At 39.4% G+C, this 16,072-nt stretch overlaps 2 protein-coding genes across 3 annotated transcripts; both read right to left on the bottom strand.

The window, feature by feature from the left end:
- Window positions 1-1,804: 1,804 nt before the first annotated feature.
- On the bottom strand, window positions 1,805-4,911 carry lsm10 (LSM10, U7 small nuclear RNA associated). Of its 2 annotated transcripts, none has more exons than XM_086279465.1 (2): window positions 3,987-4,911; window positions 1,805-2,645 (listed from the first exon to the last, which is right to left on the bottom strand). In XM_086279465.1, the coding sequence occupies exon 2, from the start codon at window positions 2,637-2,639 to the stop codon at window positions 2,226-2,228; it is 414 nt and encodes a 137-aa protein (XP_086135591.1). In that variant the 5' UTR covers window positions 2,640-2,645; window positions 3,987-4,911; the 3' UTR covers window positions 1,805-2,225. The 2 variants fall into 2 exon arrangements, with proteins under 2 accessions (XP_086135591.1, XP_086135592.1); XM_086279466.1 differs by having other exon boundaries at window positions 4,032-4,911.
- Window positions 4,912-5,049: 138 nt separating this feature from the next.
- Window positions 5,050-13,466, bottom strand: oscp1a (organic solute carrier partner 1a). The gene is made up of 11 exons (XM_086279461.1): window positions 13,128-13,466; window positions 12,913-12,942; window positions 11,456-11,610; window positions 9,597-9,764; window positions 9,430-9,510; window positions 9,226-9,329; window positions 8,164-8,292; window positions 8,025-8,079; window positions 5,832-5,977; window positions 5,685-5,745; window positions 5,050-5,433 (listed from the first exon to the last, which is right to left on the bottom strand). Exons 1-11 carry the CDS (start codon window positions 13,237-13,239, stop codon window positions 5,308-5,310), a joined length of 1,167 nt encoding a protein of 388 aa, XP_086135587.1. The 5' UTR covers window positions 13,240-13,466; the 3' UTR covers window positions 5,050-5,307.
- Window positions 13,467-16,072: the final 2,606 nt, after the last annotated feature.

Below are 16,072 nucleotides of genomic sequence, written 5' to 3'. Positions count from 1 at the left end.
GGCTTGTCTTTCTTATTTATACTGGTGCTTTTTCCTGTAACACTAACCCAGACTCTTAAGTATTGCAAAAGACCTGTTTATGCGGTTGTAAAGTACTATTCTGAGTCTAGTGAGCGTTGATGTGGCACTCGCTGGTGTTTTTAGCACAGCAATAAGCGGTTATTATGTGGTTTCTGTCATTCAAACACTCAGGGTTGGTCAAGAGAAAAATATGTCCCTAAAATCACTCTGAGGCTAAAGCCCAAAACAATGATCCAACTGCTGAGGGACATTCCTGCGTGCATATTCCTCCTAATTTAATGCACTCAGTAACGGCTGGTGAACCTCCGCCCTTTTTGTCCACAGTGCGGGGTTTATCTGCTCCAGCTGCCTGTGTTATGTCAGGCCTGTCCTCTTCCTGATGCTGTGTAGGAATAACATAGCACTTTGCAAATTCCCCAGATTCCCGATCGCAACTGCGCACGGGTAGAACACCAAGCAAAACACTACCTTCCTTTCACCCGCCACGCTTGTCTCCACTGGCTAAAAAACAAGAGTGGATGTCACTGTTGTGACTGAGAGCGACTTGCTCGCTGATGCAGAGATGTTTGTGGAGCTGTGGAAACAGGTCAGCTTGTTTTTCCCCACCAGTGACTAATGTTTTCCTGCATACAGGCAGTGATTAACTTAGGGCTGTTTTTTTTTAACACACAGAAAGATGGGCTTTGTGATGCTCACCATTTACCAGTAAATACACTGGCCCTCACACCACAACCGCATTCAGTGTCAGCTGCAATATGAGCCATTCAATTCTCATAAAACTGAGCTGGAGCAGAGAGATTAACTTTGGGAATAATTTGGTAAGAAAAGACAAGTCCCTCAAAGTATTTTTACAACTAAATTAAAATGATAACGTACTGAAAGACAGACAAAAGAGATCTTTAATAATGCGATAGCACAAAAGTTAGGATAGTTAATTAAGTTGCTGGCTAGAGGGAGTTATTAGAGAGCGACACATCAAAAGGCCCAGAATGACAGTGAGGAGCTTAATAAGTTGAGTCATTTTGTTGTGGGGAGCAAACCACAACTGTGGGAGAAGTTAACTAATGCTTAAATCCCGCTAAAGGGAAACCTACTTAAAAAAAAGAAACATGGGCCAAAATAAACAAGCTGCAACCTCTGGCGGTGGAAAAATTGAGCCTGTAGTTGCTCCAAAAGCGAGTCAAATCTCATAAGACCCCCAAGTTTAAATTTCGTCCTTTATAACAACAGTGTGGAGGTGACTTTTGTGTTTTAGCTGATCTGTCTGGTGAGTAAAAAGCATGGCTGCTTACATTGACAGGTAACCACACCTACATTTTTTGCTATTATAACACCAGTGAGTTGTGTTATAATAGCAAAAAATGTAGGTGTCCAGATTCTGCAAATGAGGTGTAGAAAATACTATAAAAATGAGGAGAAATGTATGATAAATGTATTTTTGCTATTTAGTACAAATATGAGGTGCAGCACCTCAAAAGGCACAAAAAGTGACTGCTTTAGGGTATTCTCTATGTTTAAGAGATAAGACTCTTCACTGTTTCTAAGTCAGCAAAATATGAGAGAAGCTGTGGCGTTGTTTAAGTTAAACCCTTTGTGCAAAAGAGGATCTATCATTTAGTTGTTATAATTATATTGAAAAAGATTTCACTTTATTCTCAGATGGATTTTTTTTTTAGCATTTTCATCATATCTCATTTAAAAATCCCCCTAAATAGTTTGTCTTTTTTTTTTATCTCAACCAAAGAGCTTCTTTGAGTTGATACAAGGAAGATGCATCAATTAATCCAAGAAATAATCCGCAATGTATTAAAAAGAATTGTTACAGTGTTTACATAGGGAAACAAATCAATCTGTGGAGTTTTATTTTCAAACATTTAAACAATTTACTGATATCAGCCTCCAAATACTCCAGCCTTTCGAGTTTGTGATCCTTACAAGAAATCAAACCCAGATTGTGGCCTTTCATCCCAGGTTCCAAGCTGTTCAGTTTTTATAGCACTAAAGACAGTTTCCAGTATTTTACAATGAAAAGGAGAACTGTAACTATATCTTACTGTACCTGAGATCTCTCTCCCTGTTCTTGACCCTGGAGTCACTTTGTGGGCCCTCAGGATGTAAACTACTGGTCTAGACTGGTGTTTGTCCTCTAATCTCTGAACCTTACACAAGCAGCGTCTTTTCCAAATGTAAAAAAAAAAAAAAAGTCATTTTGTTTTCTTGGCAAACTCTTTCCTGCCTCCGCCTTCACTGCCGAAGTTCCGGACGCGGTGAATCTTGGCCAGCTGGCTCTCTATGGTCTTCATTATGTCCATATGGTCGGGGATGTGGACATAGCGGATGTTCCTGCCAGTGATGAATAGGTCCTGCAGCTGTGTGAGCTGACCCAGCCGGTCCCGGTACAACACGTCCTCTAGCCGTACGTTCATGAAGGCATCTACGTTGACCACGCGTCCACGTGCCGTGCTCTCGTTCCTCAGGTCCACCGTGGTCACCTCTCCCTGAAGGCCCTGCAGGAGGATCACCATGCTGTTCTCTGTGATCGTTCGCTCCCGAATAGAGTTCACCACCTCAACCGGCCCCACGCCGGATGGCTGAGACTCAGCTCCCTTGGGCTCCATAGTAACCTGCAGAAAAGCAGAAGATTGATAACTCTGGATTAGAGTCTGTCATGCAGTGTTGGTACCTGAGACGTGTTTCTGTGGTTTACTGATTCTGACCTTGAAGCAATAAAGCAAAAATTAGCAAAACCTTGCACACTTTGTGGACAGAACATTAGAATCAGAAAATGAGAAAACACAGGAACATGTCAAATAGAAAATGTCCTGCACAGCTTAAATGCGATTGATCTCATCTGTCACAAACCAATCCTGCATTTAATAAACGTCAGACGACTAAGAGGCTGTGGTCAAATCGTTAAAAAAGATTTCCCTCCCTCCATCTTTTCTTAATCACTTTTCTGATTGAAAATAAGGTAAAGGAAGAAGAATTTCTGAGGACTTAGGAAAAGAGCACCATGCCCAGACAATGTGACTGCATCAACGTTAGATCCTCTTAGGCTGTTAATGGGGCTCTACTGAAACTGCAATGTAGGGACCAAAAAGGCTGTCTTAGATACTTTCTTACTGCGTTTTTTTAATGGAGCTCACAAAAAACACACATAAAAAGAATGAAGTGAATTAAATGTTTCCAGTCTTATTTTCTTTATCTGCTGGAGAGATGATCCAATGTAACTCTGGAAACTGTTACAAGTTCTGAGGAAAAAACAAAATAATTTTATTCCACTGTCACTTATTAAAAATCAGGGGATCAATACCAGCTGACTTGACGTAAAGTCAATTAATGGTAATCCTAATTGCCAAAACAACTACTTCTTCTCCTCCTTTTTTCAGCAGCTCACTGAAGGTTGCTAATCCGCCTTCATCTCATCCTAACCCTAACGTCCTCTGTCACCACCAACCATCTGCATGTCCTCCTTCACTACATGAATCCTTTGAGGTCTTCATATTCAGCATCCTTTCTGCACATATCCAAACCACGCTGCCTCCTCCTGCCTCACTGTCACATCAGCTTCTCATTCAGACACACGTAGTCTGTTTTGCATCTCGTGACTATCATATCCCGTAACCGCATTTTCTTTATTGGTCCAAAAAACACTTTCATATTTGGCTTTCAAAGTAACCCCCGTATATGCACATTACAGCCGAATATAAATGGTAATACAGAAGATATAGTGTCATATACTGCAGTGTCATCTTAGCTTTAACTAAACCTACAGAAAACATAAAAACACGTTTAAAATGACACTCAAATTTGTATCTGAAAGCACAAAGTTAGTCTTCTCTGTTAGCTTTTCTTTTTTTTTTAGCGTTTCCTTAGCTTTAGCAGCGACTAAATAAAGCTCCAAAATGCGTAAAACATGACTGTAAATCAAAGCTTCTCCCTCCGCTGATGTCTGTAACATTTACCTGAATTATTTAAACACAGGTTTCATGTAGAAGCGAAACACCGACCTGCTGAAACCTCTCAAAACATCTCAACACGTTCGTTTTCCCGCAGAAACCCGACAGAGGAGCAGCGACGTGATGACGTTTCACCGTCGTCTTTGCGTCAACCGTTTAAAAAAAAATAAAAACTTTATTCACAACCAGCTTTAATACAATACAATCCAGGACATAAATGAGGAACCCGAGAACAGGACGTCATCACAGCAACATTATTTTTCACATATATGCTGGATTTCAAAGCTGCAAAGTATATATTAAGATTAACAAATTTGCTCTCTGGAGTGTAAAATTTTATTAATTAAGCGAAAATTCTACTGACAGATTTAGAACATCATAAAACACCCAATATGAAACCACACAAAAGAAATACATTAAAAATGTTAATCTTATATGTGTTTAAATTGGTGTTTTTGTTTGTTTTGTTTTTGGATAAATTCAAGTTATACATAAAATCTTCTAAACTACTTAAAGGAAATAAACCAGAAAAATCATACGATATTCTAAACTGTTTTCCCCACCATTGCCATTGTATTGTATGCATGTATGACTCTTTTATTTAATAGTACACCTTGTTGAAAGGATGATGCTAAATAATCTTATGCCTACATGAACGTTTATACTCACTGCTCTGTTCCCTTTTGTACCTTATTGGATTCATACAGTACTAGTTGTCATATTTAAAATATAAGTATTAAAATTAATTAATTAATTGATTAAAAGCCGGATAAACAAAGAGCAAAGGCTCCGAATCAAAGAAACCTTCATGAGATTGTTCTTTTCTTACAAAGCGAAGACAACAGCACCCCCTACAGGTTGCTGCTGCAGAAACGAAATCGTCTCAATGAACATTTATTTTCATTATCCAAATATTAATTTATAGCTTATTTAAATTAGTACGTGTCCAATTAGATGTCGTATTTAAAAATATGATCAATCCTTTTCATTTAATTTCTTCCCTGTCTCACAGCAACATTTGCAACTCATTTTGTTTTACAGCATGTAAACACGAGCCAGCCTAATCATGTAAATATAAATAAATACTTTTATTTAACATTAAATTGTTAAAAAGAAAATGAAACCTCAAACACAGCAGGTGTTACCGTTTAACATCCAAGTCAGTTCAGCTGCAATTTAAACATAGAAAATAGTTTCTGTCTATTGTAACTGTGTTATAATGTTGAGTTCTTGCATCTGTTTCACTGAATACTGCAGATTTCAGATTAAAGTTCACAGTGGAGATTAACCATCCGATCATCAAACAACCACAGACTGGATAAATGAGTCAGAGGTCGTCCATCATGGCCAGGAGCTCTTCTCCCTTGTTGCTGCTGGGTTTTTCGGGTTTCTCTTCTTCTTCTTCTTCAAACTGTCCGGCGATGCGAGCCAACTCCGATGCCGCCTGCTCATCCTGAACCAAAAACTTGGATTAAGTTCATCACAGATGTTTTAAGAGAGACATGGCAGTCATAACAACAGTCCAGAGTGTAGCCAGACACTCACACTAACACACTTTTTTGCCAGATTTTCTGTTTATATTGTTAGGTTTGTTCACGTGCTCAGCAGTTGCCTTTTTTTTTTTAAGTCAAACTAAACTGTTTTCTTGACTGTGGTTTAGTTTTAGTTCACTGAAATACCCCAGAAGAGTCTGCATGATCATACCTGCATTGCTTGAATATTTATCACTCCATACAAGGACTCCTCAGCACTAGCTGATGCTCCGCTGTGAAACAAGATAAAAAGGCCTTGATGAGGAAATTTATGTTAATGTAACAACAGGGAATTAAAATAGAAAAGAAGAACACCCACGCTTCCGCCTCCTCTTTGTCTGTGTTGAACAGGTTGATTCGAAAACCTGATTCGTCTTTGGGCTTGTTCTCTGTCTTCATGCTGCCCATCAGACGAGCCAGCAGGTTCAGCTCCTCCTTCGCCAGCGGGTTGGGAGAGCCGTCTGCCTGCAGCACGATGGAGGTGCAGAGGCAGGTTATAACAGAGCTGTGAAAATAGTATTTGCCCCTTTTCTGATCTTTTTCTATTTGTTATACTTATATGTTTCAGGTCATCAAACAAATTTTAATAATAGAGAACTAAATACAAGATGCAGTTTTTAAATTATATAATTTATTAATGGAAAAACGTTCTCCAGTGCTACCTGGCCCTCTGAAAACTCCCCCTAAACCCAATAACTGGTTGCATCGCTGCTGGCAGCAAGAACTACAATCAAGCGTTTTATTGAAAATGAGTCTTTCACATCCCTGTGGAGGAATTTTGGCCCAATCTTCCTTACAGAGATGTTTTTAATTCAGCCAAACTGGAGGGTTTTTAAGAAAGAACAGCCTGTTTAAGGTTCAGGGCAAGAAATGATAGCTGGAGATTCTCCTTCAGGTTTTTTTTTAGTAGAAATCAGAATTCATGGTTCCACCAGTTTTGGCAAATCATCCAGCAAACCTGCGTCAGACCATCACGCTGCCACCACCATGTCTGACTGTTGGCATGATGTTCCTTTTAATAAAATGCTGTTAGTTTTACACCAGATGTAACGGCATGCAAAGCTTAAAAAAATTCCAGCTTCTTTCTCATTATCAAGATGTTTTTGGCAAATGTGAGATGAGCCTGCGTATTCTTTTTGGTCAGTGGTGTTTTTCTCTCATGGATGCCACTTTGGTCCACTCTGAAACAAGTGAGCCCTGCAGTTCTTTAGATGTTGTTCTGGAGTCTTTTGCAACTAATGCGCTCCTGGGAAGCTTCACAACTGTTCCAAGTTTTCTCTATTTGTGGATAATGGTTCAGGAAAGGGAGGGGTGCAGTGGCAGCACAAGAGTTACTACAAGTTTTCAAACATTATTAATGTTAATATTGACTAATTAAACATTACACCGTCTAACCAGCCGTTTAATGTTGATATGGTGATAATATAAGCAGACACAAACATTCACAGTTACTGAGAAACACTATTATTATTATTTTTGACACTTCATTAATCTGATTACCATCTTCTCTTTGTACAGCAGTAGCACTGGGGTGTGGTTTTCTGGCTCAGCTGTAGAAGCCAGGAAACCACAGTAGTGTGGTTTGGGCACACCTGTCTTACACACCCAATTAAGCTCTTCTCTTATAGAAGGTATGAGGCTGTAGAGAGACACACAATGATGAGCCTACACCAGTGAGATGTTTTGAACAGCGGGGCAAGTGAGGTGAGTTTAAGTGTATATGCAAAAAGTGTGTCAATAAAGAGCTGCGTGTGCAAACCACAGGGAACGGGCCACTGCCATAACAGCATTAACGGCTTTTACTATGCATCAATGTCCAGGCAAGCAGGAATTTCTGGGGCTAATATACAAAGCCAACACAGAAGTACAAAACAAACTAAAGTTCCTTGAGTGGCCACTTGAGGCAAGCTGCAAAAATGAGTGAATCCCCGCAGACCTCCATTACAAAATATCCAAATTTACAGCATTTAAATGCATGTTCACAGCCTGGTATAAAAAGTGATTTGGAGGCACATGGACAGTTTCCCACTCTATAACAAATGTATGTTGGGTTCCTTTGGCGTAAGAAATATCTAAAAATATGTTAATATATCAAGCATATGTCTGTTTTTTTGGGTTTATTGCTGCAGCTAGATAACCTTAGCTAACTCGGTGCCCTACCATCTGATTCAAAAATTGTCACTTCTGGCTCCAAACAAACTAGGAAGCATCAGGTTAGTGGAGTGAGTGTGAAAGTGGTGCAACATTTTGAGCCCCTTGGTGCCACCTGAGCATCCTTTAAACACCACTATCAAAGGTAAATATCACCTTGTAGGAAAAAAGCTCCATATGATATGATTTGCTATTATTGCTTAAACATAATTTCATGGTTTCACAACAGCAAGAGCTCAGGTGTAGTTCAGGACAATATTAAGTTATATATATATATATATATATATATATATATATATATATATATATCACCAACCATAACTGTAAAATGAAATCTGTGACCTCCCTGACATGTTATTACCTTTACAGAGGGAGCCCTGGACGTGTGTGTCTCCTCTGGATGATCCACAGTGTACCTTTAAGTCATGAAACGCAGCAGTGTCACCCACAGGTTCAGTGTGTGTGTTCACCATGTAGTGTCCAGCAGCATATTTACATACATGTTCATGCCGAGTCTGATCACTCTGTTTCCATGCAGCTCGAAAGACCCCTCTCTGATGGAGCTGGTGTAACTCCCTCCAGAGGGGAACTCCCTTCGTCTCACTTCTCTGCCGCGACAGTCAAATATCCTTTGAAAACAGGAAACAGATGGCGACACTCTGGATTGTGGACACATTTTTTTTAAAGAAAATTGAAAGTTGGGATTGGTCAGCCTTTTGGCGGTGACTTCAGAGTTGCATCAGACCACCAGGCCACAGAGTGGCCACATCTAGTGCCGTTAATGAAGTGGCAGATGTTAAACCAGGTTCAGTGTATAAACATTGACAGTAGAAATTAATTCTGCTTATAACGTCTAAACTTGAATTAGAAGCAAATATGTGATAAAGACACTGAGAATCTGACAAACAATGGCAGACTCATTAATGACAGACATTAATAAAGTACTCGCATGTGTATTAGTTTGCATGAATGATGCTTACAGCACATGCTTTTAATCAGCACTTATGTAAAAATATCACATTGTAGAAGTAAAGGGATACGTGGTACAGAGGCAGGAGGTGCTTTTCTGATTCAACAAAGACAAACAAAGGTTAAATTTTGGTCTTTTCTGTGCTTGTTTTTCATTGTAAACAAAATAATCCAAAGAAATTAGTGAAAGACTGATGAAATGACTGCTTTGAATTCTTTTGATATGGTCACTTTGGCACACTTAAGACACATATGGGCCAAAGCACAGATCTGATACCGTTGTGGATGTTGTGGATATATTTGAAACAGGCAGTATGTGCAAAAATCCCCCAGAAATCTTACAACTGAAGAATGCATGTATACAAAATGTATTTCTGCTTAAAGGGGGCACATCTGAGCGCTTACTATCAGGGAAAGGATAAATGCGCTGGCGCTGCTGCATAGCTGACCTTTATTACTTTGCATAAAATGCTCTATTACATTGACAGTGACAAATATGACTGAGGACATATTTTTGATTTACATTTATGGATTCCTTGAAATTCATTTCAAAACTATATGTAAACCATCTGCACACACTGTAACCTACATACCTAATAAGCCCAGGAACATCAGTCCCATGAGGCACTGGGCCTGACGTCGCCAGGGCGAACCGTCCGTTGGGATTTTGGATCTGATCTTTTAGGAAAAGTGATACCTTAAAAAAAGAGAGAGCATTAATTGAAAGCAGAAAAATGAAATGTTTAATTTGATATTAATATGTTTGAGGAGGATGGGATTTCAAGCAGGGGACTCACACGAACGTGCATGTCTTGGAAAAATGTGAGGAGAGTCTGTCTGAGAAGCTGGAGTTCACCCTCTGATAAAGACGAGTATGCCTACATCAAAGAGAGACAATGGCTGCAGAGGATGCTTGCACCTTATAAATACAAGGTTTATATAACTTCAGTTATCTGAGTCATACCTCAATGATTTTCCTGTGTGTCTCATCGACTTGGTTCACGGCCATGGGAGTGTCTTTCACGAATTCCCTGATGGTGTCCATGTGATTGTATGAGATGAGCAGCAGGTCTTTTGGCCGCAGACAAAGGAAGACTTGATATTTGAAAGCCATGACCATTAGCTCATAAAGCTACAAGAACAAAAACACAAATCTACACCTTAAAAAATTAACAGAGCTGTAAAATGTTTACATTTTTTGTCATGTTATGTATTAATAAGATACCAGAACAATCTGACAATCAATTATCAATCAATATCTGAGAGAAAGCAATTTGTGTAGGACTTTCCGTGAGGTTAATGCACTTCAAACTGCTTCACATGACTAATATGACAGAGAAAGATGCAATTAAAACAATAACATTAAAAGCTAATAATAATAACAAAGAAATTATAAGACAAATCAAGAAAGTAACAAGTAAAAAATCATCTGACCCTCAATAAAAATTAAGAACTATCAGAAACAAATAATACAATTATAAAATATATGTTGAGTTACAGTCCTGTGAGAAACTAACTACAACCCACAATTCATTTGTTCGTTGAACTACCTTTAGAAGTAATAAGTAGTAACTGCTTGACTTCATCAGTCTCTCACATCGTTGTGGAGAAGTTTCAGCCCACTCTACTTTACAGTGTTGCTTCAGCTCAGTAAGGATTGTGGGAATTTGCTTGTGCACAGCAGTTCAGTCACCTGAGATTTAGACTTTGACTGGACCACTGCAACATTTTGATTCTTTTCTTTTGCAGATTTGCTGCTGTTCTTGGAATCATCGTTCTGTTTTATGACCAAATTTCAGCCAAGCTTTAGGTAATGGACAGATAGCTTCACATTTTACTCTAGAATACTTTGGTATACACAGAAGTTTGTGTTTGACTCGATGACTGCAAGCTGTCCAGGTCAAGCCCAAACGATTACCCGTCCACCACCGTGCTTAACAGTTGATGTCAGGTGTTTTGCTGGTATGCTGCGTTTGGCTTTCCCCAAATGTGGTGCTGTGGATTTTACCGAAACATCTCCACTTTGGCCTCATTCGTACACAGGACACTTTCCATCTTGTGGTTTATTCAGATACAGCTTTGCAAACCTGTGCTCTGCTGCCATGAATGATTTATAGAGAAGACGCTTTGTTTTGGCAACTCTTCTAAACAAACCACTTGTTCAGTCTTTTTCTAGTTGTGCTGTCATGAACTTTAAAATTTAACATGCCAATTGTTGGCTGTAAAGTCTGAGATGTAGCTCCTGGGTTTTCTGCACAGTCTGACTTCTGAGTGAATTTTCTAGGACATCTCATCCTGAGAAGATTGTGGCATTGTGTTAACACACACCTGAATGGTCCTGACCTGCAAAATGTTGTTTTCCAAATGCATTTTGTTAGACTTGACAAGTGGACATACTTGCTCACATTAAGTTTATGAAATGCATTTGATTAGCAGCACCTGGCTGCTACATACAGTATTCCCTATGGAAGCAGGAAGGTTTTACAGGACTGCTTTCTTTTTCACATGACTATAAGTCCCTAATGACTCGGGATGTGTATAAAATCATTGCTCCATTAAGTGAAGTAAATTTTATGGGTGCAGGTTTGACAGTCCTGCATTATAGGGAGAGGTAATGAGTAAACTGTGGAAGCTTATTTCCGAACTTCAAGGACTGAGTCATAGGTTTGAGATCAATGAATCGACTCTGTTTTTCCTGGTATTTTTTTCCAGTAAAGGGAAAACTTTCATTGTGAACAAGGGGAAGATTTTTACTTTAAAAAGTTTTTCAGTTCACTTGCTGTTTATAATCTAGTGCTCCTGTTCCTGGTATTTGGTATTTACCCTGTCCATGCTGGCCGGGTTCAGTCTCATGATGGAGGCGTGCGCTAACCGAGTTAGCACCGTTTTCATTGTCCTGTGAGAATACAGCTGCTGAGGTTTGAGAAGTTCATCCATGAAGGCTTTACTGAACATGGTCCCAACGATGTCATTCATGACTGTGAAATGGAGAAGCAGCCAAACAGAAAGGTGGAGAATTTTGCTTTTGAATTGAAGCTACTTCTTTCTTAGTGCGGTCGATAAACACAGAGGTCATGAAAAAGGAAAAAAATGGTAATTTTTTTTTTTTTTAAATGGTTGTTTACCATTGTTTTATGCATTTTTTATTTATTTATACAACTCCAAATATATATGGGAGACAGTCTAAATAAACTCACTGGCCACTTTGTTAAGTACACCTATTCAAATGAAGCTTAAGTATAAGTTAAGGAAAATCTGTATTAATTCATCTGCCTGAATTCCTTGGTGTTTGGGCTGATTGTCTATTCTTTACATCACTTCCTCTTACCCAACCTGTCAAACTGGTGACATCATTGCTCTAGTCCAATCATTTTCTTGTCCACCTTCTGTGAGCAAATAGCCTCATATGTGTTTTAACTCTGAGTGCTCTTTTTTCAGACTCTCATTCATGAATGGCAAATGGGCAGTATTTTGTATAGCACTTTACTTAGTCCCTAAGGACCCCAAAGCGCTTTACACTACATTCAGTCATCCACCCATTCACACACCCATTCACACACCCATTCACACACTAGTGATGGCAAGCTACATTGTAGCCACAGCTGGCCTGGGGCGCACTGACGGAGGCGAGGCTGCCGGACACTGGTGCCACTGGGCCCTCTGACCACTACCAGTAGGCAACGGGTGAAGTGTCTTGCCCAAGGACACAATGACCGAGACTGACTTAGCTGGGGCTCGAACCGGCAACCTTCCGATGACAAGACGAACTGCCAACTCTTGAGTCACGATCGCCCTTATGCGCATAGATTGATCCTTGTGTCTAAGGTTCAGGTATACCAATCTCTTTTTATGGCTGCTTCCAGCTTTGTGCCATGTCTCAAAGCTAAAATCATGCCATACTTCACTTACTCAAATAGCCTCCACAGTCACCAGATCTCAATCAGATAGGGCACCTTTGGGATGTGGTGCAATGGCAGAGTCATATCGTGTGATGCTATCATGTCAATATGGATGAGAATCTCCGAGGAATGTTTCCAGCACTTTGCTGAACCTGTGCCACAAAGAATTAACACAGTTCTGAAGACCAGAGTGCAAAAGTGTACCAAATAAAGTGGCTGGTGCACTGTATATACAAATTTGTGGTAGGTGTCTAGCTACTTGTCTGGCTCTGTGTGACAATTTCACATGTGTTTTCAAGAAAATTATATATTTTCTGACTTGTTAAGAGAGCTCAGAGATGCTGGAGGAGCTGACTAAAGAACATTACGCTCAAGTAATACCTCTTTTCCTGTCATTTTCTGACCACACTCCTGCAGCCATGTTGGGTTTCCAACAAAAGAAGAAAGAAAAAGAAGGAAAGCAGATTTGTAATTTGGGTAGTTATGCATCTGACATAAGAAAAGCACTTTTTTTAAAGTTTATAAATTGGCATCAGACTGCTACAGCTTGACACAAACTGGGAAGACACATCTACAAAGATGTCAGCTGCCTCTACCTTTCTCTGAATTGTCCTCTGAGGTGTTGTGAGCTCGCAGGCGTTGGTCCAGTATGTAAAGCATCTCTCCACCCAGATTAATGAAAACCAGGGGGAGAGTTCTCATAGACATCTTGCAAAGTCAAAAGAAAAGGAGGATTAGCTCCTTAGCACAAAGCTGTCGCAGAGGTAGGCGTCAGAAGGAGAAAAATCCTTTGCAGCTGAAAAAAACTCTGCTCATTTCCACCCAGTTAACTGATTGTTCCTCTTGTGGATTGCCACTGTTAAGTGAAATGTTCATGCTAGGTCTTATCTGATCATTCTTCTGCTCACTAAGATGTAACAGGTGGCCAACAAGAGGATAAGGAGTGTACAGACAGAAGCTTATTGGACAGGATAAGGATGACGTTACAGCACATTACAACCAAACACAGAAGGTAAATGGGTATGCCATGTGCAAGATTAAACAGACTAACTAACTAACCCTTTATAAGCAGGTTACATTTAAAGGGCTATTCAGTGAACCAAAGTCTAAAAGTGCTAAAAGAACATATGTGTACGTGTAATTGTTAAATTTTATTCTACACTCTCCTGTGGAGACTTTCCACCACATCTTTTAACCTTCCAGCTTGGATTTGCTCCCATTCAACCAAGAGAATGAGTGCGGTTGGCAACTAATGTTGAGAGATGAGGCCTCTCTTCATTGCAAAGCTCTCAAAACCTCATGTAGACAAGTCTCCCCCAGCACCAAACATGGAAACAAAACATGTTTGTAAACAGTAATGATAAAGCTTTACCAGTCTTTAATTGTATCTTTTTACCTCATCATTTAGGTGTGTAGCATAGTCAGCTTAGCATGATAACTAGCCTTAGCTAGCTTAGCGTATTTGATCTGGGACATCTTGTACATTCCTTGTACAAAAATCTAGTTCCCCCCGTTATTTCTTTATATTTTACTTCAAGTGAGCCACAGTTTCTTGTAATTTTTTAAAGAAGTCTTGAGAAATAGTTCTCCTGACTTTCTGAAGCTTTTCTTTTGGACATTGGCTGTTTTTTCACTCATTTTTATACCCACGGTGCACTTATGTGTATCTGCACTGACCACAAGCTGAAGTGGAAGATCAACACATAGGTTGTGTACAAAAAGGAGATGAGCAGGCTCTATTTCCACAGTATTCTGAGTTTTATTCACATTCTGAGGCAGATGATTCATCCACAAAAGCATCGTGCTCTATACTCCTCCTGCTGCTCATCACTAATAAAAGAGTAACACAAGAATTTCTCTCCTTCCCTCTCCTACACTACTCTAAATAAAAGATAAGAGAGCAGAAACATGCAAATCAAAGTTTATCTTCATGTTCACTTTACCAGCAGCTCACTTAAGTGCACACCATTGTCTATTGTTACAGTCATGTCTGCAGCTAACAGCTTTTTAAGTTTTTGTGAATTATTTCCCTGCTGAAACAATAATTTAAACACATTTTGGAAAGAAATTTGGAACTCAACTGACAAGCCTAAAACCTTATTATGGAGTTCTATCATTTCCTCTGGTTTTTCTCTATGTAAGTAAAACATAAAATTATAAATTGTGCTGTGTTTTTAATAGTTCAAACTAGTGTTACTTTTAAGACTAATTTGTTGTGATTGCAAAAACATATATAAATAGCAAATATTGCTAATATGCCTTAGTTTGGGGGGGAGGGGGGGGTTCTGAATGAAAAAGAATTAACAGAGTAAAAATGTCTTCCTCTCATCAGAATAACCTGCTCAAGTTCACAGTCAGCTTTCAATGAAAACCCAGTCCTGAGTCAAAGCTCTTATAACCGGGAGTGGATGAAGTCTATACCTGAAGAGACCCCACTATCTGCTATCGCTATCCCTGGAACACATGAAAGCTTAACATTGTACAAAGGACTATTTGCAAGTTATTTGCAAAGTCAAGTTTGGAATTTGAAAGACCAACTTAATGTAGGAGTACGATATTTTGACTTGCATTCTAGAAATTGGATTCCTAAAAAAACCATTTATGTTGGGTATAGTCACTGGTTGATTGGGAAAGAAATTCCCTTAGGTGAAGTTCTTAGACATATTCTTGATTTTTTAGAAAACCACAGGAATGAGACTGTGATTCTAAAAGTGACATTCCATAAGTTAGTTTTTCATAATAACAAGGATGCTGAAGACTTGATGAAGACAATAATTGACAAGTTCCGAAGTAAAATATGGACAAATACACTAGCACCAAAAATGAAGGATGCAAGGGGTAAGATTGTTTTTCTCAAGACTGATGTGTTTCGAGCTGGAACAGAAAGCCATGACTCACATTTCTTTGAACATAATAGGCTCACAAATGTGGAAAAAAAAATAAAGAATATCAAGTCAAACCTCTGTGAACGTCACATTATGGTGACTGGCACGTCAGCATCAACTACTGAGAAACCAATAAAACTGGCTCAAAAAGTTAACGAACAGCTTTACAACTTTCTGAAGCAACACAATACCAGTTCAGAAAATCATGGTTGCTTAGGTGTCATAAGTATGGACTTCCCCAGTGCTGAAATTATTAAAATAATCACTGAGCTCAAACCATGTAAATGTGGACACGGAGATGGAACAGGACAGTCTGGAAAGAAGGGACCAGCACCTGTACCAACAACTAAACTGACAACGTCACCTGTAACCACAACTTCACCTGAACCAACAACTAGAATAATAATCATACCCAGACCTTCACCTGAACCAACACCAGGACCTACAATTTCACCTGAACCCACAGCTTCACCTGAACCATCAACTTCACCTGAAGCAACAGCTTCACCTGAACCAACAGCTTCACCTGAACCCACAACTTCACCTGAACCATCAACTTCACCTGAACCAACAGCTTCACCAGAACCATCAACTTCACCTGAAGCAACAGCTTCACCTGAACCATCAACTTCACCTGAACCAACAGCTCCACCAGA

The sequence above is a fragment of the Aulonocara sp. 'chitande type north' Nkhata Bay genome, linkage group LG22 (genome assembly GCF_057382095.1).
Source record: "Aulonocara sp. 'chitande type north' Nkhata Bay isolate Kocher_YH1m ecotype deep benthic linkage group LG22, A_spYH_male_GT1.1, whole genome shotgun sequence".
Taxonomy (NCBI): Eukaryota; Metazoa; Chordata; class Actinopteri; order Cichliformes; family Cichlidae; genus Aulonocara; species Aulonocara sp. 'chitande type north' Nkhata Bay.
Note: the sequence above shows the minus strand (reverse complement) of the source record. Positions and strands in the feature narration are given on the sequence as shown.

Coding starts and splice junctions, on each gene's coding strand:
- lsm10 (XM_086279465.1), bottom strand. CDS start 2,639: ATGGAGCCCAAGGGAGCTGAGTCTCAGCCATCCGGCGTGGGGCCGGTT.
- oscp1a (XM_086279461.1), bottom strand. CDS start 13,239: ATGTCTATGAGAACTCTCCCCCTGGTTTTCATTAATCTGGGTGGAGAG. Junction 9,330..9,429: donor TCCAAGACATGCACGTTCGT/GTGAGTCCCCTG, acceptor TCTTTTTTTAAG/GTATCACTTTTCCTAAAAGA. Junction 5,978..8,024: donor CCAGGGCTCCCTCTGTAAAG/GTAATAACATGT, acceptor ATCGTGCTGCAG/GCAGACGGCTCTCCCAACCC.